Source organism: Oryx dammah, unplaced genomic scaffold (assembly GCF_014754425.2).
Source record: "Oryx dammah isolate SB20612 unplaced genomic scaffold, SCBI_Odam_1.1 HiC_scaffold_4, whole genome shotgun sequence".
NCBI classification, from domain to species: domain Eukaryota; kingdom Metazoa; phylum Chordata; class Mammalia; order Artiodactyla; family Bovidae; genus Oryx; species Oryx dammah.
Genome location: NW_024070188.1, coordinates 44,308,820 through 44,335,680, shown reverse-complemented (window position 1 = coordinate 44,335,680; position 26,861 = coordinate 44,308,820). Strand labels below are relative to the sequence as shown.

Genomic DNA, 26,861 nt, shown 5'->3' with positions numbered 1-26,861 from the left:
ACCCTATTATGATTCAACAGAGAAAAGATGACTTCAAGTAATTTTGTTGCTTTGGTTTGGTTTTTTGTTTTTATCTTTCTTTTAATATATATTTAGATAGCGACTTCCCTTTTTCACTTTTCACTTTCATGCACTGGAGAAGGAAATGGCAACCCACTCCGGTGTTCTTGCCTGGAGAGTCCCAGGGATGGGGGAGCCTGGTGGGCTGCCATCTATGGGGTCACACAGAGTCGGACACGACTGAAGTGACTTAGCAGCAGCAGAGAGGAAAAAGAATGGAGTAGTTTTGTTCACGAGGACGGAAAAAATTAAACACGTATGTGTCAAAATTATTTCCATTCAGTTTGTCCCATGGGTCTAATTCTTTGCTTGTCTTAGACTCTGTTCTGCCCTTAGCTTCAGAAACACAACTCCAGTGAGAAAACTGAAGTCAGGTGAATGGTGAATTAGAAGTTGTGAATATTTACTTATATGTTTTTATACATAGTTAGGATCACACTTTAATCTTATGATAGTCACTATTTATGATTCATATTTTCATCTATTTCATGGATAACACATTTAAAAATAATTTATATGTCATAATCACTATACCACAGTTTAAAAATTGTAAAATTGGTAGCAGTGGTTCTGTGTAGAAGGGGATTTTAGGATATATGTAAAATGGAATAATATGTTTAAATTCCCTTTCCAATCAGTGCTCAAGTAACTTCTTTTGGGTGGATCTTCTTCCTAGCCCTCCTTCCTAGCACAAAAGTCACTATTTCCTGACACTATGATAGCAGTGGGCTGTGCACTCCACCAGTGCTTAACTGTATGGCCAGAACTTGTGAGCAAGTCTCTCTCACTAACTGAGCACATCAAATGTGCTTGTATGTTTCTGTGCATCCCTAATCCTTAGCACAGTAACCTGTGTGCTAAATCAGTAGTTCTTAAAGCATGTCTGGGAAACCTCAGAAGCTTTCCAAGGTATCTGCAAGGTCAACTATTTTCACATAATAAAATGTTATTTGTCTCTTTCACTTACTCTTACATGCTCACAAGTGCACCTTTGAGTTTTCCAGAACTTAGATGACAAGTGATAATGTCATCATTCTGCTGGCTAATGAAATGTGTGTTGTGAATACTTGTGTTTTAAAATTTTCTCAGTTTTAATTTCTAAAATGGTGAATATTAAATAATATAACCCAAATCATCAAAATCTATTTGGGGATCTTCAATATTTTTTAATAGCTTGTAAGGCTTCCCAAGACCAAAACACTTGAGAATGGTTGTACTAAATAATGAAAGCTGACATTCAAAGCTGTCTGTGTGCTAGGCACTGCACTTGGCACTTTGTGTACATTAACTTATTCAATCTTCACAATCGCTCTGAGAGTTGGGTGTCACTCTCTTAGCAACTTGGGCACGGAGAAATAGCTCATCCAAAGTCCCACAGCCAGACATGGCAGAGCTGAAATGTGAAACCAAGGATATTTCTACTAGCTTCAACTGATACTGATAACTTATTTTTTGATTGCCATGAGGTATTCATTTCTTGCTTACTTAATGAGTGTCTTCTATGTGTCAAGCACTATATTAGGCACTTGTAAGACTAAAGTAAGAAATGGGAGATATGGATTCTTCCTTCATCAAACTTTACCTTCCAGTGGAGAGAATATTCTGATGATAAAAATCACCAAATCCTTTCTAATGCAAAATGCATTTTTAGCATTAGTTCCATGTGCTCATTTGGGTTCTACTGCTGCTACTGCTGCTAAGTCACTTCAGTCGTGTCCGACTCTGTATGACCCCATAGACGGCACTTCATGTCAATCTCTATGATTGTTAGTTATTTCATTTTTAAATAATGCAATCAGATCTATGAATCTCAGTAGGTAATAAATAATAGTTTGGCTCAATATTCTTAATTTACAAAGTCAGGAAAATACACAAACTCATTTCTTAAAGATTTTAAACTCAAGCTTTAACTGATAAAGAATTTTTGGTAAGTATAAATGACTGATGTTTCTTTAACTTTGAACTAATCACTAGAATATGAAAAAATCATTTAAATTGTTTAATTATATTAGAAACTACAAAGTAAAATATTAGAAGATCAGTCTAACTGGAAAACTGCTAAGTTGCTTCAGTGATGTCTGACTCTGTGTGACCCCATAGACGGCAGCCCACCAGGCTCCCCCGTCCCTGGGATTCTCCAGGCAAGAACACTGGAGTGGGTTGCCATTTCCTTTTCCAATGCATGAAAGTGAAAAGTCAAAGTGAAGTCGCGCAGTCGTGTCCGACACCTAGCGACCCGATGGACTGCAGCCCACCAGGCCCCTCCGTCCATGGGATTTTCCAGGCAAGAGTACTGGAGTGGGGTGCCATTGCCTTCTCCGAAGTGGAAAATTACTAGAACACATTTAACAGAAGACCACTCAAATGTTTAAATGTTAATAGAGTAAAAGACTGTAATATTTTAGAGGCACTGAACTTAGATATTCTCATTTTTAATCTTATATACTCCATTTTAAAAAGGTAATAAGTAAGTAAGTAGAAGTAAAGTCGCTCAGTCGTGTCCGACTCTTTGCGACCCCATGGACTGTAGCCTACCAGGCTCCTCCCTCCATGGGATTCTCCAGGCAAGAGTACTGGAGTGGGTTGCCATTTCCTTCTCCAAAAAAGGTAATAAAGAATACTGATATTAAGTTTATCACACCAAGTTATATGAAATCTTTTTCAATGGATGACTTTTGTGTTTATATTTCTATATAACTGATTTACATTTAAAATATATTTCAACATATGTTTTATTAGTTGAGGTTGCCAGAGTTACTGCTCAATTTAAAAATATTACAAAACATTTTGAAAAAATACTACTGTTAGCAAACTTACTAAGCATGAACTAATGTAAAAGAATAATAATTTATTCTACCTTTTAGAATATCTAGAAAAATATTCTCCCAAAATCAAAATAACTCTTTAATCAAAATTACATTGACTTAATTTACTAAAAAGTCTTCCTATTAAAAACTGAAAAAAGGAAATAATATAATATTTTAAGCTAATTTTTGTGTAGAATTCCATGAAAAATTAGATTGGCAAGGAGAGAAGGAAGTAACAGCTGGGTGAACCTAATATGCGAATAACATTGAGAGAAATAAGAAAACTTTCAAAATACAAAAACATACCCTGAGGCTTCAACCTAGCTGAAAAACAACCAGCAGTGGTACTCAAGCTGTTCTAAACCTTGTCCTCTGACAGTAAACTGGGATGTGCAGCCTAAGATACATCCGTTTATTTGTGATACACTCTAGTTACATGTATTTTTTGTTATGATCCTATGTTGCATTATAAAACACCAAATGGTAAAGGGGACTTGAGGTTTTGGTGACGTTCTATTTTTAAGCTGGAGTGGAATATACAGATATATTTAATTATCCTTCTTAATATTTCATATATTCTTTAAATACATTATTTACTATGCTTGAAATAGTTCATAAAACTGAAAAAAACAGATGACAAAAGTAAAAATAAATACAAAGTCTTCCTCCTGAATGGCAAGTTTCGAAATCATTGTTAAAATTCAAGTAGCTTCAATTAACCCTGATTTTTATAAATTATCTTTCTCTGGCTCATCTTGGTATACTTTCTGGCTTCATTTAAGGGTGTCTATGAAGCAGCAGCTTTGACTGACAACTAGAAGAAGATCATTTGAGGGTCTATGAAGACAGCTTGTGTCAATACACTTTTGAGCAAGCCTTGCTTCTGCTTCTGACTTAATCTTTTCAAAATAAACCCAGTATGTATTAAAGAAATTAGATCAAAGTTTATAACATCACAAAATAGCAAGTTTTAAATTATTATTCTGAATAATCTTTACAAAGTATATAGACATATATTTATATGTACATATACATTCAGGGCCTCCCTGATTAGCTCAGCTGGTAGAGAATCTGCCTGCAATGCGGGAGACCTGGGTTCAATCCCTGAGTTGGAAAGATCCCCTGGAGAAGGGCATGGCAACCTACTCCAGTATTCCTGCCTGGAGAATCCCCATGGACAGATGACCCTGGTGGGCTAAAATCCATGGGGTTGCAAAAAGCCCGACATGACGGAGAGATTAAGCACAGCACAGCACATACATTCACCTTTAAATGTAAAAATCACCTTGAACTAAGTCATGAGACTCAATATTGAAATAAAAATTACGCCAGCGCCATAGAGATAAGAATCCAAACCAAAGGTGGTAATTACCTTCAAACATTTTACCTGTAGCTTCCTCTAGCGTAGCAACGTCAAGTCTGGGACTGTAATTTCCATAACCAGCAGCAGTAAAAGCTCGAATCTGGAAAACATACACTGTTCCTGGCTTCAAGTTATTAATGGAGGCTGAAGTGGACTTGGTTTTTAATGTCGAGTAGGTCCGTTCCCTTTGATCCTGGAAACAATATATACAGGGAATATTTAATTGTGATTACAACCAGACAATATGACAGCCAATTCTTGCAATTTATTTCAATTTGCTGCATTGTTTTTATAAAGGCTACATTGTACCCTGTGGAATATTGGAACACTGAGCCGTTTCTCAGATAATATAAAATGTAAATGTGAGCACATGCCTTTGTTCTACAAATTTCAAAGAGAAATAATTTTGTTAAAACACTTATGATGGTTTGAGTCGTTGCTTTGTTGGTAGAGGGCATAGTGGCAAGAACTATTTAGTCATAAATATAATCAAAATCCTTTTGACCAAAATATAACTCCACTTTTGTAAAATCTATGGTTCAGTAGAAATCTTCACTTCATAATACAGTTCTCTTAATATCATTCCTGAATGTTATTCAGTAAACAAAAAGCCATATGTTAAAAATTAACAAAGGTATTAAATCAAGAAATTTAGCTAACCACCACCAGCATAGTGACAATTGTTTTCATTAAAAGCTACACTTCTCACAGGATAAAAGCACTTTTGCAAAATAGCATTTAATGGAATATTTGAAGTTATCAATGTAAGACATTGTTTTAAATATAAAACAATATATTAGATACTTTATGATTCAGCAGTATCTTAAATATCTTAGTTTCTCCATTTTTCAGATATGAAAACTGAGACTTGCAGACTTTAAATATGTTTATCATGTTATATATAAGTAAGAATAATATAATATAAAAATTCAAAGAATATAAAAACTCCATAAACAATATTTAAATGAATAAAAATTTAAAACAGTTGATATGATTCTAATGTGCTTTTTATAAAAAAAGTTATAAAAACTACTCATCAAAATATATGATTCTAGATAGGTTCTTACTTGTTCAATAATAAAACCTGTACTCAACTGTGTCTGGTAATAAAACTATTCAGTGAAATTTAAAAATGTCAAACTGGTTGTTTGAATTATAATATTTGCAAAGCTGTAAATAAATGTATAAATAGACTGGACTTAGTAAAGCTGATATATATATACTGTCTGCATTATAATCATTTATAAAAAGAGTTATATATATAATTATATAAAATATATAAATATATATTATAAATATATATTTATCTAAAATAAAAGAATGAGGAAAAACTGATATTAGATGACATAATTATATATATATATATATCACAGGCTTACATATATTATGAAGCAATAGTATTACTTGTAATATTATTTTGTAATTTGCAAATTCAATAAATAGATATTGTTTCTGTCATGCAAAAAAGTAACTATTTCATCAAATTTATTCCAGATTTGTAAAATATTGTGCTGCACTGTAAGAAACTTTACTCTCACTTACCACCTAACATATTTTTAAAACACATTTCATTGTTTTTGAAATCTGATGAAATTTCAGAAGAAACTGTAACTATCAGAGCTCACTGGAAAACAGACATAAAAAAACCAAAACTAAAATCAAGGATCCTGTTAGAAATACATTTGATGGGATAAGAAATGTATCCTCTGGTACAAAAATTAAGTATTTAAAATGTAACTTTGGCCATGGAAGTTATATATTCATAAAGTAAACAATAAGTAAAAATATAACAAACTTAAAAACTCTGTTTTTCCATGAAAGTGAAAAACAAGTATCCATTGACAAGGGTTAGCACTGTCTGCATATAAATGATACAATCAAGTCAATTCAGTCCCCAAATATTTACAGTTTCATGCTTCTATTGTGAAATTCTATCTAAATGGTTAAAGCGGTTATGTATATTAGAGCACTTTAGCTAATTAAGTCAACAATAATAATATGCACTATTACTATTACTACTAGCAATAATAATAGTTCCATGTTTCAAACCTTGAATCAGGTTTTCTTTGAGATGGAGACTAGAATATTTGTGAACAGGGGAGTGTCAGTCTTTCTGTCTTTCTCTAGATGGGTCAGAAGTAAATAACCTCAAACATGGAGTTACATTCCTATTTACTAAACTTTAGCCATTAGAGGGGACTGAAGGAGCAGCACTTGAGTTTTAGCCACACTACTTTTTTATGGAGAGAGGGGTGTAAAGAAATGATAGACAGAATTAGCATGATTAGTATAACTTCAGGAGGAATTTAATAGAATGAAATATAATCACCTGACTACATATTTATTACAGAAAATAGTCTTATTTTTTTCAAATTATTAAATTATTTGAGGCCACCATCATTATCAATGAAACCACACACATAAAATAAGGCATGAAGGGCTCAAACAGATAACCTCAAAGAAACGTTTTCAGAAACACATTGGGCTCTGCGGTTTCTGTGGTACTAAATATCCTATAGCTAATAATCAAGATATCAAACTTTTAATACCTAAACACACTACTAGGGGAATATTTTCACTGGTGTAACACAAAAACTTAATTCACAGAAACCATCATTATAATAGTGAGCCAGAGATTCAGGGAGAGGGTTATTAAAATTGGCTAGCATCAACTATCCATTCTGAAGTAGCCCCAAACAGTTGGGATTATAATGACCAGCTTTAGTTGACAGTGCAGTAGGATGACATGCGACACAGCGAGCATCATACATGGCTGTACGTTTCAGCAGTTCTTAGCACTTACTTTCTCGTAATACTTGATTTCATATTCGGTGATGACTCCATTGGGATGTTCGGGTTCCTGCCAGGAAAGCTCCACACTCCGCTGCAGCACTCTCTCCTTCATTACTCCGCTCACTTGCGAGGGAGCTGTTTGGACAAGATGTGTCAATAAACAATGAGAAAATTCACTAGATGCCTCAAATCAAATGTCACAACTGATCAGTCCCATGCTGTGCCAGTTTCATTAAGGTAAAAGAAAGCACCTTTTCATAGCTCACAATTCAAAAGCTAATGAATATTCAAACAGGACCTTATTACTGTTCATAAACCTTAATAGAAATTTAAATTAAAGTGCAAACAGCAGAAGATAGCATTGTTCAAGTTAGTGAAAAATGGAAACGATGGGGTTGAGAACGACAATTAAGCAAATAAATGCTAATTAAGGCTACAAAATATGATTTCAGATTGATCTCCAGTGATAAACTAAGTCCAAATATTTATTTCATATACAATGACAATACACTTTTTAAAAGAAAAAATAATTTAATGTTGTTTCAGGTAAAGTATACGGAATGGCTACTTTCATCTTTAATGAAAGGAATCACACTTTAAAAGAAATGGTTTTATGTTTGACATGTATGTGTCTGTGTGTGTGTGAGTGTGTTCCCAAGAATTCTAATTAACCTTGAAAAAAATTTTATACTTCATTAGGTCAAGATGCAAGAAAATGCTAAGGCTTCTGTTACTTAAATATCAATATGTATGTGTGAACACACATACACACACACAAATGCTTGCACATGTAATTTATATCTATGTAACCTAGGCTTCAAGCTTTAATAGAAGTAATTCAAGCTACAATTTTGCTTTCTCTTTTCTATACAGATAATAATACGCTTAGAATTCTTTCATCCTAATTAGTGGCATATACTCTTTTTGGTAGCTAAGACTGTGGAATGTAGGAAACTAATTTGCTCTGTCTAATTTGCTCAGTGATGATTAACTAGTTGTCTTCTCTGTCTAAATGAGTAGTCACATTGGCTTGGCTGAATTTCAGTGGGGTCATTATGTTTCATGTATCATGCTCTATCTCATTCTGTAAAATATTTTCAGGCTGTTAATTTAATTTTCAGATGTCCAAAATTGTTAATAATCCTGCTGACAGAAAAGCAATTAAATGGGGCTAAAGCTGTTTAAGCAAGCTTCTGATGTTTATCCCTTTGGCTTTATTTTATTTCTTCTACTTCTTAATATTTTCTTATATCAATGTCGAGAAAAAACATTTGTCACTGCTTTCTGGCTTGGCGATTTTGAGGGAAGGACCTGGAAGGTGCATGACTCCCATTTCCTCTCAGACTACTAACAAAAGCATAACTAGGGCAGATTAAGTGGAACAACTTTCCCTTTAGGGCCATGCAGCTGAAGTACTCAACATACTGTGTTTACAGACTAATTGTGTTTCTGATATGTTTCCAATAAAGCCAATTTCTAATAAATCTTATTTTTTTTCCCATGACTTTTAAAACCTTAATATACGCAATGAAGAAATATTTGTTTCTAAAGTGATTTATCTCTCCACCCAAAATATTTTTAGCATCTCAGCAACTATGTGGTTCAAGAAGTTGCATCCCCAAACCACAGCCTTGGGAAACACAAACCTCAACTAGTGGTGAGATAAGATCTTATTGCTACTTAGCCAGTAATCTCTAATAGTCTAATTTACTTAAAACCACTTATAAAATCTGTGCGTGCTGCATGCTAAATTGCTTCAGTCGTGTCCAACTCTTTGCGACCCTGTGGACTTTAGCCCACCAGGCTTCTCTGTCCATGGGATGGTCCGGGCAAGAATACTGGAGTGGGTTGCCATGCCCTCCTTTAGGGGATCTTCTCGACCCAGGAGTCCCATCGCCATCTCTTGGTTCTTTTTACCTGGGAAGCCCCATAAAACCTGTATTTTATTTTCTATCAGTTAAAAAAACAGAATGCAGCACAGGTGAGAATACTACAATAGTCAATACATAAATTACTCAATAAGGCTGCTGGGCCTCCCATCGGAGTGTATGGCATGATGTGTGCCATTTGGAAATAGATTAGATGGAAATTGGTTACGGCTAATTTCTAGGTCTCTTTTAGGAACACAGGTAGCTTCACGTGATTTGGAAGTGTAAGTCAAACTATAAAGCATTTTGCTTTGTTTCTATTACTAAACAGTAAGATGAGGGAGACCAGACACTGAATCCTGCAAAATACCCTGGAGACTTGAGGTATAAATGTACCTAACTTAGTTTCTGACACGTTGTAGCAAGATATAAGCACAGAATGAGATGTGATTTCTGCAAGTTATACATTAACATTGTACTCATTATTTCACCCTGAAAAATAATTTACCAATAAAATGATGATAATTGAAGATTGAGGGGGAAAGATGCCAAAAATGCACTTGAAATATATAGTATCTCAAAGCTTATGGCACTTTTGTATGAGAAGTCATATCTGTCAGTGACTATACTTGTGATTTCCTGTGTATTTCATATTTTAAAAAATTTATCCCTTGCTGATACTGTATCAAGTCACACATTTAAGAGTCAGAGACAGAAGTACTAGCACATAGCCCTTGAGAATAGATAAACTGCATGATAGGAAAAATCTTTCCCTATCTTATGTCCTTCAAATGTAACACTTTGGTACATAAAAATTGATAATATTTTCCCTTGTGTTTCAAAATCTCAGGCATAGAGAATATACATCTCACAAGATGTACAGTTTATAAACAAATTATCTCTAAGCTAATCAGATTCTAGCAGTCATTCTTTTCAGATAAAGTTATACACAGAAGTAAAACTGAAGAAAGAAATCTTAAAATACATTGATTTCTATGGTTAATATATTTTATCTGATAAATTAATCACACTGTGGCGGTTTCACTAAGAATATGCTCTTACACCAAAATAGTCAATTAACTACAAGCTGAAGTTCATTTTGAAAAGAATATGCATACAACTAACCAAATTATATCCATACTTAAGAACCAAAATGGCATTATGATATTTAAATTATAATTTTCAAAATAAAGTGAAATCAAATCTTTTGTAATTGGAATTAATGTGAAGCTAATAAATATTAAATAGCAAAAATAAATTTTCTTCGTTGGAAAATGTAGGAAAAGAGGCAAGATTTTAAACATGACTTTGTAGTAGGATTTCTAAAAAATGATTAACAGATTAATTTCTCACCTCAGTTTCTAGAAATGTTCAAATATAAAAATTCATTTCAACTGAAGGAACAGATGGAACATTTTGCCCTTAATTATTTTCAAGACTTATTGGGGACATATTTGGAGTCTATAAAATGACAGTGAATGATGATCTTGGAAAATACAGAAATGGTTTCTGGGTTTTAAAGTGGCAGATCTCAACAGCATAAAAACAAAGTTGATAAAGTTGATGCCACAGAAAAGCAAAAGTTGAATAACAAGCCAAAAGGTAAATTTGTGGGCAATGGGATCGTTAGTATAAGTCTTTGAATTGAAAATAATCAGTAAGAATGGTGGGTTTATGTATAGACCTGAACCAATCAATATTTTAGAGATTTTGAGATGTAAGCACTCATGCATGATCTTTGATCTCAATTTTCAATTAAAATCCAAGTACTAAAAAATATATTTAAATTACAAGATGGAATGTGCTTATAGGGTTTCCCAGGTGGCCCAGTGGTAAAGAATCTGCCTGCCAAGCAGGAGACTCGGGTTCAATACCCAAGACTGGGTTGGGAAGATCCCCTTAACTGGAAGATCTTCCAGTTAAGAAGAAACTGGAAATCCACTCCAGTATTCTTGCCTGGAAAATCCCATGGACAAAGGAGCCTGGAGGATTACAGTCTATGGATTTGCAGAGAGTCAGACCCAACTTAGCCATCTTTAAACCATCATCATCTGTGTACTTATAAGGGCTCCATTTCCCCCCGATTCCCACCAAAATATTAAGCTTACCTATACTTATGGAAACATTTCCTAGCACAAAGTGAGGAGAAAGACAATTTTAAAACATAATGTAGTCAGCCAATGGCACTCCAAAGTTCATACTCTATAATCTCTGGACTGTGTAAATTTGCAACATTACTGGGCAAAAGGGACACTACAGATATAATTAACGTTATAGACCATACAATAAAGATATTTTCTTGGACTTTTTCCAGTGGGCCCAACCTAATCACACTATCCTTTATGAACAGAGAGATTTTTTTCTACCCAGAGTTAGACAGATGTTGCAAAAGGTGAAGCCAAAGAGATGTGAAGAATGAGAAGGAATCAACCTGCCATTGCTGGAGGGGATACATGGGAAACACAAGATATGAGGGCAGTCTTTAAGGATCAAAGTCATGCCACAGGTGTTTAGAGGCAGAGAAATAGAAACCATGACAGAAGCACAAAGACTTGGATTTCTGACAACATCAATGAGACTGCAGGTGAATCTTCCCCAGAGTCTTCAGGTGAGCCCCCAACCCATCTGATAACTTGATTTCCGTCCATTAGGCTGGCAGTTGAGGCTCCAGCTGAGCCCCACAGTCCCACTGTGTGCAGATCTCTGACCCACAGAACTTGGGGATAAGAAATGAGTGTTGTTAAGTTTCTGTGGTAACTATGTATGGTAACAGTAGAAAATTAATATACACAGTAAAGGAAAAATAGACTGGATTTTAACAAAGTTGATGAAAAAAGTTTAGTGATAGGGTAGTTTACTAGTGTGACGTATCAAAATTTAGACTGAAATAACATGGAGTCAAGGAATTTTGATCTTGATTAGGACTCAAAACGTATCTTATAGAAAAGAAATCTCCATTATACACTTGGAAGAAACTTTCTTTTTGTGATTAGAACTTCAATGAAGCTCATAAATTTGATTTTGGACTTAAAGAAGTAATTTATGGATACTTGTCATTTTCACTACATTTAAATGCTCTCTGGATTTCAGCAAAGAATGGTGAGTGGAAAATAATATTTGTATTTCTAAACAATACAATCAGGTAAGATGGGTCAACAAGTACTTCAACAGGTATAAAGTTGTGTAGAAATCTTTTACTATACAACTAAAGTTGTTACATCTATTGACATTTTTTAGATTCCCATTGCGTGCGTGCATGCTCAGTCTTTTTAGTATTGTCTGACTCTTTGTGATCCTGTGAACTGTAGCCTACAGGCTCCTCTGACCATGGGGATTCTCCAGGCAAGAGCACTGGAGTGGATTGTCATGCCCTCTTCCAGGGAATATGCCTGACCCAGGGAATGACTGTCTTACGCCTCCTACATTGGCAGGCAGGTTCTTTACCATGAGCTCCACCTGGGAAACCCATCAGCCAAGTGAATAAAGTTAATATCATTCCAAATAGGATAATAAAGTACTTCACAGGAACAACAAGTCACTCCTCGGCTAAAAAGAGCCTGTTCTTTAAGCAACAGTCAACATTTTCGTAAAAATGATCTACTAATACATCTTTCTGGAAATAAATCTTTTTCTGTCATCAGCTGGTTAGTAACCAATTACTTGGATGTTTAATTAACTACTGTAGGAATTAGTAAGCCTAATTACTAATTAAAATAGTAATTCCCTATTAAAATGCTTTAAAGGGCAAAGACCTGAGGGTTATCATGAAAGCTACTATGGCCATTAGTCCTAAACATGAAACTGGACTCCTGCTCATCTGTGGTTAAGTGCCGCCTAAAATATTAATTGATGAGGGGGTTAATTTGTAACTCTAGGTGCATTTGCATTTCCATAGAATTATAATGTAATTGTAACTATTAATGCAAATAAACTACCGTAAAAATAGGTAGGTACAAATTAGGCAGCTGTCCAGAACTAAGTGCACTATTCACACCAGTCCTACCTAGAAAAGAATAACTAAATTATAACCTAATATGGTTCAGCTGGTGAAGAATCTGCCTGCAATGCCGGAGACCTGGGTTCGATCCTGAGTTGGGAAGATCCCCTGGAGAAGGAAAAGGCTACCCACTCCAGTATTCTGGAGAATTCCATAGAGTGTATACTCCATGGGGTCACAAACAGCTGGCCACAACTGAGCGACTTATGGATTGAATAGGTAAAACATGCCATTATTAAAACTCACTTAGAATCATTGCTTTATCAAAGAAAATTGGAGCTAAATAAAGTTACTATTACTTAAAATGTTTTAGACAGTGCTGCTCAAAGTGCAGACTGGCTACTCCAATTGCAGAAGCAAATCTTTGGCCTATGAGGAGATGATGAAGTTATGTGAGAGGTGACACCTAAGTCAGCAAGAATTTTTTTGTTCTTGCTTAGATGACATTTTTTTCTCAACAGAACTTTCCTAAAGAAGAAGTATTAAAAAAAAAAAAGAAGAAGAAGCATTTATTTTTCTTTACAGGTTCTTTGATCATGTTCTTTCTGGTGCAAGCTACTTGTCACATACTAGCATTTTTAGTAGCAATGACTTTTAAAAGTATATTAGCATTAGTCTGAAGTACACTTCACTGTTACACTAAAATGCCCAGAAGGTAAGATCACTATAATATTTTTATTGATTTCTGATGTTGCATTAATTTTAAAATTTAACATATAATTTTTTCACTACTGATTATAGTATAACCAAAGTATTGTATGGGCTTTACCATGCTGGTGGCTTAGGCGGTAAAGAGTCCACTTGAAATGCAGAAGACATAGGTTCTATCCCTGGGTTGGGAAGATCCCCTGGAAGAGGGCATGGCAATCCATTCATATTCTTGCCTGGAGAATATCCATGGACAGAGGAGCCTGGGGTGCTACAGTACATAGTGTCAGAAAGAGTGGGACATGACTGAGCATCTAAGCATGGGACAAACTATTTTACAGACTACAAGGTTGACAAGACCTACCTTCAAGGAGATTTTAGTGTAAGAAACATTTTAGAACGTGAATATGCAAAATTTGAATGCACAACTTAAAGCATAAATGAAATATGAACCAAGTGCTAGCAAATTATCGGGAGGCAGTAAGGAGTAAAACACATAAAAACTTTCATTGTTGCAAAAAAAATCTGTAGTTCAGTGTTTGATTGGTATAAGTCTGTGTATTCAGTTGCATCCGACTCTTTGCAGCCCTGTGGACTGTAGCCCACCAGGTTCCTCTGTCCAGGGAATTTTCCAGGCAAGAATACTGGAGCCATTCACATTTCCAACTTTAGGGAATCTTCCTGACCAGGAATTGGACATGGGTTTCTTGCGTCTCCTGCATTGGCAGGCGGATTCTTTACCATTAGTGCCACCTGGAAGCCCATTTGACTGGTATAACTACATAAGTTAATTATCAAGAATGTTGATATTGTGTCTATAATCTGCATGAGATAACTTTCTATTGCAAATAGTAACAGAGCCAGGTTCAAGACTGGACCCATGATTTTTTCTCTGGTGGCCTCCACAAATAAGTTACAATTCATTGAATCATTCTTCATCTGCTTCAGCTAATAGAGATCTTTTTTTTCTAAAACCCTATTTCCCTCGTGGATAGTACTACACAATGTAACAATTAATTTATAGCTATTTATCTCCTCAGTTATTCTGATGCTCCTTGAAGTCAGGAAATGTGGTGAAACAGTAGAGTGAGTGAAGAGCACGGGATTATGAGTTAGTCTACCGGGTGTGCACCTGGTTTCCATCACTTATTTGCAAATTATGCAGTCGTGAATAATGACCCAAACTTCTTGAGCATCGGTTTTCTCAGCTTTAAAACAGCTATAATCAGAGTACATACTTTATAAATAGAACTGTCCTGGAAATCAGTACATGATTACATGTTAAATGTTTAAAACCATTCCTGTGGCATGATAAGAAATATATACATATATGTATATTATTATTCTACATTTATTTTGTTTGTGTTAGACTTACTGATGCCTGGGACCCATTCCAGAATACACTGATCTTGGGGTCAGATTCAGGCATAATTATTTCAAATGGTACTCAGATGAAGCTGATGAACAACTAAGTTTAAGAACAATTGCTCTGAAGCTTTGGCAGGAAAATAAACTGTCAATTCAATGTGGAATTTCAGGATTGTCTATAATAAATGCTGGCAAATGTGATGTTTTTCAGTATTGATAGGTTTTATTCAATTTCAGTAATTTAGAAATGACTAATTTCTATAATTTATACTTTCTATTTTATACATGCCAGCTAAACAGAAAGACATTGAGGTTAAGTCATTTAGAAGGAACATATCACCGTAAAAAAATCAAATGACTACCAAAATGGAAAGAGGACAAACACATGTTCTTTTCAAAATATTATATATTAAGTTGAGAGAAAAATACAAATGAAGCAATCTCTTCTGTTTTATGTGGTGGGGAAACTATTAATTTGATTACTTTAAAAAAATCCATATACTTTTGCTTGTGGTCTATCAAGTAATATGACTCCATTTTTAATTTTCTATGAATCCAGAGTTAAAAGCTACCTTATTTATAAGGTCAACTATGTGACTGCTCTTACTTTAATGATGAACTAGTTATAAAAATGATTTATAAGGAAGCATGGGATAGCTATAGCCTACAAGAGACCATTTCAATAATGAAAATAAATGCTTAAACAAAATAAAATATATAGGCATGTATATATACACATTTGTTAATGGCCAAAACCTCCTTTACAGGTCGACAGAATAACCTTTGCAGTTGTGTACATTTCTTTGACCTTGGAACATGTTTTATTATAAATAGAGAATAACATTGTATTTTAATGACATAAATATTATAATGACAGCCAGTGATTTTTGAAACAATAATATACTACAAATCTTTGTGTTATGGGTATCTTTAATTATAATTTTCACTTCCATCTATTTAGATTCTTTATAACATGAATATACTTTCTTTTAGCTTATATTAAAAATAGACTTCTGAATTATTTTTTATTTGATATGCTGTAACTTTATTTCCTTACAATATGACAAAAATTATATATATTAATGAAACTATATAAATTATTAAGTTATATAATAATATATACTAATATTTACATATATAATTATGTGGCTAAGTAAGCTCGTTTGTTCCTCTTCCTAAATGGGTGCATAATATTTAAAATATTGTTCTGCATATTATAATAACATTCTGGAAATCTGAAGATTCCGTTTACTTTCCACAGGCATTATAACATTTATTTAAATAACATGTAGGTTGTTTAAGAGGAACATTGTCAATAGAAAGAATATTAAATAAACAGGAGATGTGAGATTTGCCTTAAAGCAGTACATTAATAATATACATGCAGAATAAATCATATTTTTCCATTAGAATAAAATTTACATTACTGAATGGCAACTGTGTGCTTACAGTGTGACCACACTGAATTTTTAATCCCCAAATCCTTTTCCAGTACACCACCATTTCTCATTATTAAAAAATGAGTATAATGTGTTACAACCAAAATTTCAAAAAATGAAACCATAAAAACTGAGTTCTCTACATATCATGATACAGTTTCATAAAATGTTTGTTTCACATATATGAGTGTTTATGTATGAATGTTGTTGTTGTTTAGTTGCTAAGTTGTGTCTGACTCTTCTTGCAACACCATGGACTATAGCCTGTTAAATACATTTCGACTAGCATTGTGGCTTGTATTTTAAAGTTGTTGCTGCTGCCTAGGAAGTTAGGCATAAATAAAAGCTGCATTAAATATCCTAAACCTGTATAATGCCAATGGTGCCAAGTGGCATTAATTCAGTAAATAATATTTTAGTACCAAAACAAAATTAATGCAGTTTCTTAAAGCAGCCAATTAATACTCAAAGAGTCACTTTTATGCACTGGGAAAATCTGGTTTATAATGAATAACTATATATAGGGAGATTTACCAATTTAGGAATAAGCTTGGTTTCAAAGGTTAATTTGTAGTTTAGTTGTTTATAATTTAGACTTCATTTTCCATAGAAATCAGTATCATAAATAACATTTAAATTGCCAAGATAGCCAACAAATACCTTTGACCCAGAATGTTGCTAAAATATTGCACATTTGTATAGAAAACAAGTTAAAAACAATCCTGCTTTAATCTAGTGAATATGCAAAACAAGAAACGGTTTTGCCCATTTTTATCAAATGCCCATCTATATTCTGAATACCACTGAATATAGATACTTCAATATAGGAATCAAAATCTTCCAGAATCATCCTAAAATACTGATGTCTCTTAGCCAGAAACAGGAACTGATCAATATCTGCTTAGCTTCTGCCGCTGCCCTCATCTTTCATATATGGAGATTTGACTTTATTCCTAAATAGTCTCCTGCCACTATTCCTTCTCAATGACTAACTAGAACTCAAGCACAGGACAATAAAGTCCCCAGCTTCACCCTCTTATCAGTTAGAGCAGGAGTCTATGGCCCAGGGCCGAATCTGGCTAGTAACCTGTTTTTACAAGTAAAATTTCACTAGAACACAGCTGCATCTACCTGCTTACATATGGTTTATGGGTGCTATTTGTGCTAAAATACAAGAGGTTTGGAATTATAACAGAAAATATGGCCTATAAAGCATGAAATTTTTATTATCTGGTCCTATTCAGAAAGTTTGCTCACTTCTAAGTTAGAGCTTGTTTGGTTGCAAGTAAGAAAACCCACACAAACAGTGGTTTAATTGTTTTTTTTTTCCTTTATTTTTATCATTCAAAAATGAATATACTTCACAGATAGGCTGTTGCTATATTGGGTTCAGTGGCTCAAGGATGGAGAGAGATTCTCCTGGCCTTTCCCTCAATGTTGCAATGTGTTAAGGTTGCTGCTACTACAGCAATAACATCCATGTTGCAGGCATGCGATGAAAAGGCAGTGTGGAATGCTCAAGGTCTAAATAAGGAAAAGCAACTTTTTCAGCAAGCTCTAGCAATCTTTTGTTTATGTCTTATGCATCTTCTTTCCTAGGTTGGACATAGATTTCTATAAACAGGGTATACTGCTGTTCTAAAAAAAGAAAGAAAAAAAGGATAGTAAATAAGAAGAAAGGACTTGATAATAGGGAGGAAACTAGAGATGTCTGCCAGCCTTGTATTCCCAACAGCAAGAGAAAGGGAGATCAATCACTTAACTTGATTCCTATCCTTCCAGCCTCCTCAATTAATTTCTCTTCTGAATATAGAACAGAACAGATCAACGAAAGTGATTCAGATTCCTAACTGAAGGTATTAGATGATGCATAAAAAAAAGAAGGTTATGTAAACTGGGACTTAGAGAGAGATTTGGTGTGTGTGAAGGTGTGAAGTCGCCAGGCGTGTCCGACTCTTTGCGACCCCATGGACTGTAGCCTATCAGGCTCCTCCTTCCATGGGATTCTCTAGGCAAGAGTACTGGAGTGGGTTGCCATTTCCTGTAGGATATCACTAAATCTTTATTAGCCAAATTTAAAGGTAAGGTGGGCTTTCCAGTTAGCACTAGTGGTATCGAGCCCACCTGTCAATGCTGGAGAAGTTAAGAGACCTGGGTTCAGTTCCTGGGTCGGAAAGATCCCCTAGAGTAGGAAACGGCAACTCACTCCAATATTCTTACCCAGAGAATGCTGTGGACAGAATAGTCTGGCACGCAGTATTCCATAGGTTTGCAAAGAGTTGTACACGACTGAAGCAACTTAGCATTCCCGCACACAAGAGTAAAGTGAGAAAAATATTTTTATTTTCCTTGTTTGGCTGTATCAGGGAGTTACTTGAGGTAAGGCTTTTTCTTGTAAGGACCAGACAGTTGTAAAAAACCTGAAGAGTGCAACAGTCAGGTCTGAAAAGGTCGTATCAGGTGATTTAAACATTTTTTCTTTTGAGAGAAACCGTTTATTAGACATCATGAATAGCAATGTTAACTAACAGAGAACATCTTGTAAGAACACCTTTAAATGATATTATTTCATTTAACCATTTGACATGAGAAATTTCTATGTGAAATAGAGTCTCAAATTGATTGACAGTACTAGCAAGGAACATACCACCATGCATATTTTAGCCACTTAATACATGCTAAGTACATGGATACATTTATCACATACCAGTTACCCTTTCTCTTTTATGTAAGCAATTGCTTCCTCTTTATTGGATTTGGCCTAATAGATTTTACAGGTTTTCCTGTGAAAATTAAATTATTTCTCAAACCTATACCCCTGTCCATCTCCCAGAGAATTGCTCTTCTTCCCTTTATAGCTGAATATGCCAAAAAGTTGTCTAGATTCTTTTTTTCCCTTTCTTTAAAACTCTCTCATGCTCCAGCCTTCTTCAGTCTGGCTTTAGTCTACTTCATTCCATCCCGCTGTCTGGATAAGCCACCAATGGCCTCAGTCTAACCACATGGAAGTACTTTTCTCAATCCTCATCTTTCTTGTGTTCTCAACAACATTAATATTGTTAACTTTTTCTCATTTTATCCTTGGCTCCCAAGACACATTATTCTAGTTTTCTCTATCTGTGTGGTTAATTCTTTTGTTTCCTTTGCAAGCCCTTTTTCCTCAAGCAATAGTCAAATTTCTGGAAGGTTGTATAAAAAGATGCTTATGTTCATTAGTCATTAAAGAAATGCAAATTGAAACCATATTAAAATACTGCTTGATACTAACTTGAATGGCTACAACCAACAAGACAGGTAATAAAAAGTCTTAGCAAGGATGTAGAAAAACCAGCACTCTCATATGTTGTTGGTGGAAAATGTAAAATATAACAGCCATTTTCAAAAAGCAGTTTGGCAAATTTTTAAATAGTTAGATATAAAGTTACCATATAACACAGTAATTAAACTCTTAGTAGTCTACCCTGGAGAAATGAAAACAGATCCACATGAAGACTTAAACAAGAATGTTTATACAATTTTATTCATGCAGCCCCAAAAGTGGAAATAACCTAAAGATTCATCAACTGTTGACTAATGAAATACTATACGACAGAAATATATACTAGGGAACAGTATATATTCATTCCTTAAAAATGAAGGGACTCACTATATGGTGCAACATGAATGATCCTCAAAAAATTATGCTAACTGAAAGACTCAGATGCATAAGACCCACATTGTATGATTCTATTTATATAAAATGTTTAGAAAGACATCCCTATAGAGACAAAAATTAGATTAGTGGTTGGCTAGGTCTAGGGGTAGGAATGGGGATAGACCAAAAATGGGCAGGATATATCTTACTAAGGTAATGGTAATACTTTAATATTTTATTGTAATGATGATTATACAACTCTTTACATTTACCAAAAACCATTGAATGATACACCTGAAAGGGGTGAATTTTATAGTATGCAAATTATGTCTAATGAAAGCTGTTAAAAATGGTCTTTCCATGACTTTAGAATAAGGATCAAAACTAACATAACTTACTGTTTGACCTCCAACTTTCCAGCCTCACCATGTATAAACATCCCCCCATTCTGTACATCCTATACTTTTGTTCTTCACCTGTGACAAATCCCATTCACATGCAGATAAAACCTCATTCTGACTGCTCCTCTTAGAGTATCTTTTCCAACTTCTCTGACTGAATACAACCCAACCTATTTTGTATGTTCATTCCCAGGTGGCACTAGTAGTAAAGAATCTGGTTTGAACCCTTGGTTGGGAAGATCCCCTGGAGAAGGAAATGGCAACCTACTCCAGTATTCTAGCCTGGAGAATCCCATGGACAGAGGAGCCCATAGGGTCACACAGAGTTGGACAGGACTGAAGCAACTTTGCATGCACAGAATTAAAAATTTCCCTTTACAGCACTTCAGAGCTGGAAATTGACATATGTTTGTATAATTATTTGATGAATATCTGTTTTCCCCACCAGACTGTATGCTCCATAAGGCTGGGAGAACATGCTTGGCTTTGACAACAAAATGTCCCCACTGTTTATTGTAGCTGCCAGCCTTTAGGTACATGTTAAGTTCAGCTTTAATGAACAAATTATAGTTCTTAATTATCTAAAAATCTCCTCTAGGATGCAAATCTGTTTTTTTGTTTGTTCTAGGTTAATTATTCTCTCAAATTAAAGTGTGAAAATACCTTGCAGAACTTTGCAAAGTTAAATACGTATTTAAGTTTTTTTTTTACTACTACTTGCCATGTCTATTGCAATTCTCTAAGTGAGAGACATCACAAATGCCAAATGATTAAAAAAAAAAGAAAGAAAAAAAATTGGTGAAACCATCTTATACTAGAGCAATTTAAAAGTTGGTGATTAATTTTTGGTATTTTTCAATATACCAGTAAGATAAATTTTAATACCAATCCATTCAAACTACTTATTCAAATAAGCATAATTTTGCTTGTGGTATTATGAGTGTTATTTTATTTTATTAAAATATTTCCAGTGCAATCAATTTCCCTCATTATGTCTTGTTCTGTGTGTCTGCACAGAATTAGGAAGATATATATATAAAGTCATAGGATATACAAAATTTTGGTTATATATAATATACTTGTTAATAAAACAAAGCCATCAAAATATTAGCTTCAATTCCCCAAATTTTTATTTCAATGGTCATTATCAAGAGGATTTTAGTTAATAACTGTTATCCTGGCCTTAAACCATTTGGGATGAAAAAGCAAAATGCTCTCAAATTACAAAAGAACAAATCATTTTTATTCAAATTGATACACATTTATATAATATATAAAATATATTAATATTCTAAGTAATTTTTCATATAAGAAAATACTATAGTTCTTCACCTACAGTATCTAATAAAGTCATGTATCCTATAAATGAACATGTGATACATATACAGACATATATAATTATATTCATATACAAACTTTTCATATCTGTAATTAAAAGTACTTTATGACAATATGTTGATAATTTTATTGCTACTTATTTGCAAATGTACTAACCACAAAATAGTATTTTGAAATAAATGACTCATACATTAAAGATATTTCTCATTGCTTTATGGCAATCTCTGAAATTTCATTGGTGCATATTCTTTTAAAAATAAACTCCATAATTAATAAAGGTATGCAATTGATAACTCTTCAGTTTCTAGTCAAACAAACACCAGTACGAGAGAAATAGTATTAGATGTCTCTTCAACTCTGAGAGTCAATTTGTCAGGTCTAATTTTGAGAGACTAACATCCTCATAGTTCATTTTGCTTACAAAACTCTGATAGCAAAATTATGACTTAAAATTTTCCTCTGAAACAGAAAAAAAGTTATTTATTCTTTTCTTTCTCTCCCCTCTCTCTCTTAGTTTTAGGTTAGTTATTCAGTTTTAGATAAATTTGCCTTAAATCAATAGATTACCCACACATATAGATTACCCAGATTACCTGGTGAAGGACAGGGGAGCCTGGCATGCTGCAGTCATGGGGTCGCAAAGAGTCAGACACCACTGAACAACAACAACAACGACAAACCCACAAACTAGCACCAAGGCTCAACATCAACTTCTGTTTCCTGAGAAGTGAAGCAATGCAGAGTTCTGAGCACCTTCCATTACACATTCACATAACAGTCTTACCTCACTCAGTGCCAGAGCAAGGCTCTTCAGAATGCTCAGTGACCTGATATATTATGATTAGAAAAATCATATGAATAATCCATTTAAGGTAATTCTACTTCCTGGTTAATACAAATCTCATTTTTCCTCACATAAAGCAAAAGAAAACAAAAAATACAACTGCATGCAATTAATATATTGAAATGTCTTCTAATTGTCTTTGTGGCAAGCTTTAACCTGCTGATGTTCACTTAATATTTGCAATTCACTGACCAACATATGCTTAATTGTTCTTTAAAATGAGAACATTTCTCTTTTGTCCAGTAATAAAATCTGACCAGTGGTACACTTCTCTGGAAAACTCCTTTATATTTCTGAACACATCCTTTATTTCTGCTGTAAATTGGCTTGGATGACAAACAAAAGCAATTGTGTAACATATTTTGTGTTACATATCAATGAAATATGAAAGGTGGATACTGTACAGTTTGCACTTGTTAAGAATTTATTTTGAATGGAAAGTTCCTTCTACAGTATTTTAAAATAAGAACATTTGAATCAAACAGAGTTCTGGTGTTTTTTGTTTGTTTGTTTATTTTTTAAGTTAAAGACAAAAATGAATTACCATTAAGCATCTAACAACATGGCCAAATAAAGTATTTGCAGAATAATTCACCACTAAATAACAGACAAGGAATAATTTTCTGGTATCAGATTACCAAATTATTTGTTCAAGGAAGAAGAAGCCATTTGTTAGCAGCTGACCATTAATCCATTGGAAAAACTGTAGATTATTCCTTAGGTAAGGTGCAAAGGTACACCTGGAGACTGAGGACATGCATACACATACTTAAACATACACACACACACACACACACACACACAAATGGCATGTAAATTCATTATGCTCCAGAGTTAGAAGGAAAAATATTTTAAAATCAGTCTGAATTTGATTTCTCATGCTTTAAATGAACTCCCACCCTCACCAAACATATGATTGGGCATTGTTTTGTTTTTATAAATGGGTTATTAGGATAAATGGAAAATATGTTAATAAAGATGTGCCCCTCAACTTTCACAAGCTTTCAAGTTACACAGAACATATTTGATCCAAGCTCTGTTATGTTATTTTGGTCAAGTTGCTAAATTGCTCCAAAGCACATAATTTTTCATCTGCAAAACTGAAATGGTAAGGGTACAGCAGAGATTTTAATAGATAATAAATATGAATCACATACACAATGTTTAGCAACTAGCAATCATTCAATAAATGTTAATATTAAGAAAGAAAGAAATTAAAGAAAAAATAAACATGCCAAATTGACTTTACAAAATGGCATGAGTAGAAATATTTCTATTCAGTTCATCGACATTATTTTCTTCTAATACAAACTGGTATCCTGTAATATAAATATTCCAAATACAATATATTTGAAACCTTGAGTATTTTACTTTGGATCCACAAGGATATACTATATTCAGGTCTCAGGTGCAGAGATGTACTAACTTACTCAATTTTTATATCCTATTTTGTTTCTTTTTGTTATTTGTGTTAATAGAGAACGTGACTTGATAAATGCTCTATATAACGTGAAACAATCCATGCAAATTCTAATGTAAGAATGATATTTACTAAATAAATTATTATGTTAAGTTCTGGATATTAATTATAATGTAATGTTTTCTGATAAGAGAAAATTGTCTTTGTCAATATACTGATTTGCTATTCTTTTAAATTATTTGAAAGGATGGCCTTAACATTTCCTTATGACACCTTCTGTAACCTTTGATTTTATTTCACTGTGCCTCAGTTTTCTCATCTGTCCAAAGGAATAATGTCATTTAAGGAGGCACTAAAAGCATTAAATGAGAAAAGATAAGAAGTGCTTAGTAAAATGAGTATAGAAAAAATGATAGCTGTCTTAAAATGAGCACAGCATACAAGGTCTGTCCTTGTTTACCTCTGTTTACTTCTGCAGCATCACCTACCTGTCATTTCATTCTCATGTATATCTTTTAGGATTGCAAGATGTCTTTAAATTAGTGTAACAGGGAAATCTGTCTTATTTAACAGTTCATGCTATTTCATGAGTCCATAGTTATGACTGTTCAATTTGTTCTGTATGGAAACCCTTATTTTAGTCTGTTGGTAGGCTCCGGTCCACAACTTAAGACAACTGAAAGCTCAACTTCTCTGTATTTTGTATGGTGGTTCAGAAGATAAAAAAATCTGCTTGCAATGCAGGAAACCCAGGTTGGATCCCAGGATCAGGAAGATACCCTGGAGAAGGGAATGGCTACCCACTCCAGTATTCTTGCCTGGAGAATACCATAAACAGAGGAGCCTGGCAGGCTACATTCCACGGGGTCATAAAGATTCAGACACGACTGAGCAACAAACACTTTCTTGGAGGGGAATTATCTGTTTATATGCCTTCTACCCTTACAGAATATGAGCTTCACTGGGGTAGTGACTGTATTTGTTCATGGTTACATCCTGTTGACTCCTGCACAGGAACAAACACAAAGCGGGAACTTCATACATGTTTGTGGAACAAACTGAAAGGTTTTTTTGACATTTAGACAAGCAACACATCTGCTTAAAGAAGTTTTAAAAATAAACTGGCAACAGTATCCACATCTCTATTTTCCATGCTGCCTAATATTGTTGATATTACCTTAGTATTTTAAATATCTATGTCCAGATGGATATACTCAATAGATAAAAATAAGAGATATACTTGTTATTGGAAAACTGCTGACTTAAGAAAAGGCAGGTAAAATGCCTTACTTCTGTTGAAAGGTTTTTCTTTTTTTCTTTGGTTAAGTTGCCAAGTGACAAAATTGACCCTGATAAAGAGTTATGGAGTACCACAGTATTACGCTATAAATACCTATTGCTTTAGATCAATATCCAAGTAATTCTCCACTGTGTTTACAAGACCAGAATACTAAAGTAGGCATACATAAATCATTTATTTTATGCTAACAATAAACTACAGAGAAGCTATTTCCTCACTCAAACTTTCATTTTGCAGTACAAAAATAACAGAAATGCTGACAATTTCTTTAAACGCTAGATATATAGGCAAACAACCCTTTGAACCACAGGTGATAGGAGCCGATAATGGAGAGGTATTCAAGTTAAATCTATGCTCTGCAATTGCTCCACTTCTAATCTTTTGCTTTTATTTTAGAAGAAATAAACTTTATATTTGTGCTGATTTGTGGGAGCAAAGAGAATGATGAAGTTGTTATCCTTTAAAGTTAAATTATATTTGTAAAATATAAAGTGAAAGAAATAATTCTGGATCTTGCAAAACTCAAAGAATTGATACATTCTTTGTTCTTAAAAACAAGTTGTAGATTTTTAAAACTATTGATTAAATTTTATACAGTAAAGAATTATTAAAACATCAGGTAATATGTAGAAAAGACTGTCAAAACCATACATGATGCATAAATAATGATTTTTGTTTTTTATAATTTAGTTGGTAAAATATTTGCTCTGTTATTTATTTGAACTTGTGGTTATTTTTTTAATAAAATTTTGGTGATAATTTGAGAATGGTTTTTTAGAATATTTACATATTTTAATACCAAGAGATTATTAAGAAATTATAAAATACTTTTTCTTTTGTTTTAAAATATGAGTATTTCATAATATGAGATAAGATTCAGAAAGAAATGTAAAATTAAATTAGCCATTTAGGAAAATTAGATACGAAGGTTTATCTGTCATATATTTATAGTTAGTGCTTGCTCCCAAGATCATCTTTATGAAATACCATTTCTTTCTTTTACATTTGAAAGAAAACATTGTTATTCCTATGTCTTTTTAAAACCAATCTGTTGACACTGGTATCAAACAACTTTGAACTGATGTTGAGTTGTGTAACAAGTGACAATATCAACTCCCAAGACAGCCGAAATGCTTGCTTCATGAATGCATTTGACAGGTCAGACACCAGCCTGATATTTACAAATGTGTAGCAGCAATACATGAGTATCACAAATAGCCAAGAAATGCTTCTATTTTCTTGGGAAGACAAGTTTATATGCTCTGGAAAAATGTTATATATTAATTATCGTTCCTTTGTTCTTGTCTGCACTGTGATTCAGCTCAGGAATTGTATTTTTCAGTTGCAAAATATTTGCCACCTGCTTGTGGATAAAAACTCTGGCCCGTAGGTACTGCTGTTTGTAAATGACTCCCAAAGGCAACAAGACATCGTTTTCCCAGGTGGGCTACTCATTTACTTTCTGTTTTCTTTCTCACACTATTCATCTGTGGTGACAAGTGTCAATTATGGACAGGAGATTTATGGGACGGGAAAGATAAAGCCCAATTTACAAATCATTTCCTGCGCAAGCAGACAGGT

At 33.8% G+C, this 26,861-nt stretch overlaps 1 protein-coding gene across 3 annotated transcripts in view; it reads right to left on the bottom strand.

The window, feature by feature from the left end:
* The window catches only part of EPHA7 (EPH receptor A7), a 209,484-nt gene that overhangs the window by 32,285 nt on the left and 150,338 nt on the right, over nucleotides 1-26,861 (bottom strand). For 2 of the 3 annotated variants that reach the window (XM_040238790.1, XM_040238792.1), the window contains exons 6-7: nucleotides 7,034-7,158; nucleotides 4,240-4,423 (exon numbers count right to left, since the gene is read on the bottom strand). In XM_040238790.1, the coding sequence (XP_040094724.1) occupies nucleotides 4,240-4,423; nucleotides 7,034-7,158 (309 nt within the window). The remainder of the gene's footprint in view (nucleotides 1-4,239; nucleotides 4,424-7,033; nucleotides 7,159-26,861) is intronic. The other variant, XM_040238791.1, reaches the window with a different exon arrangement.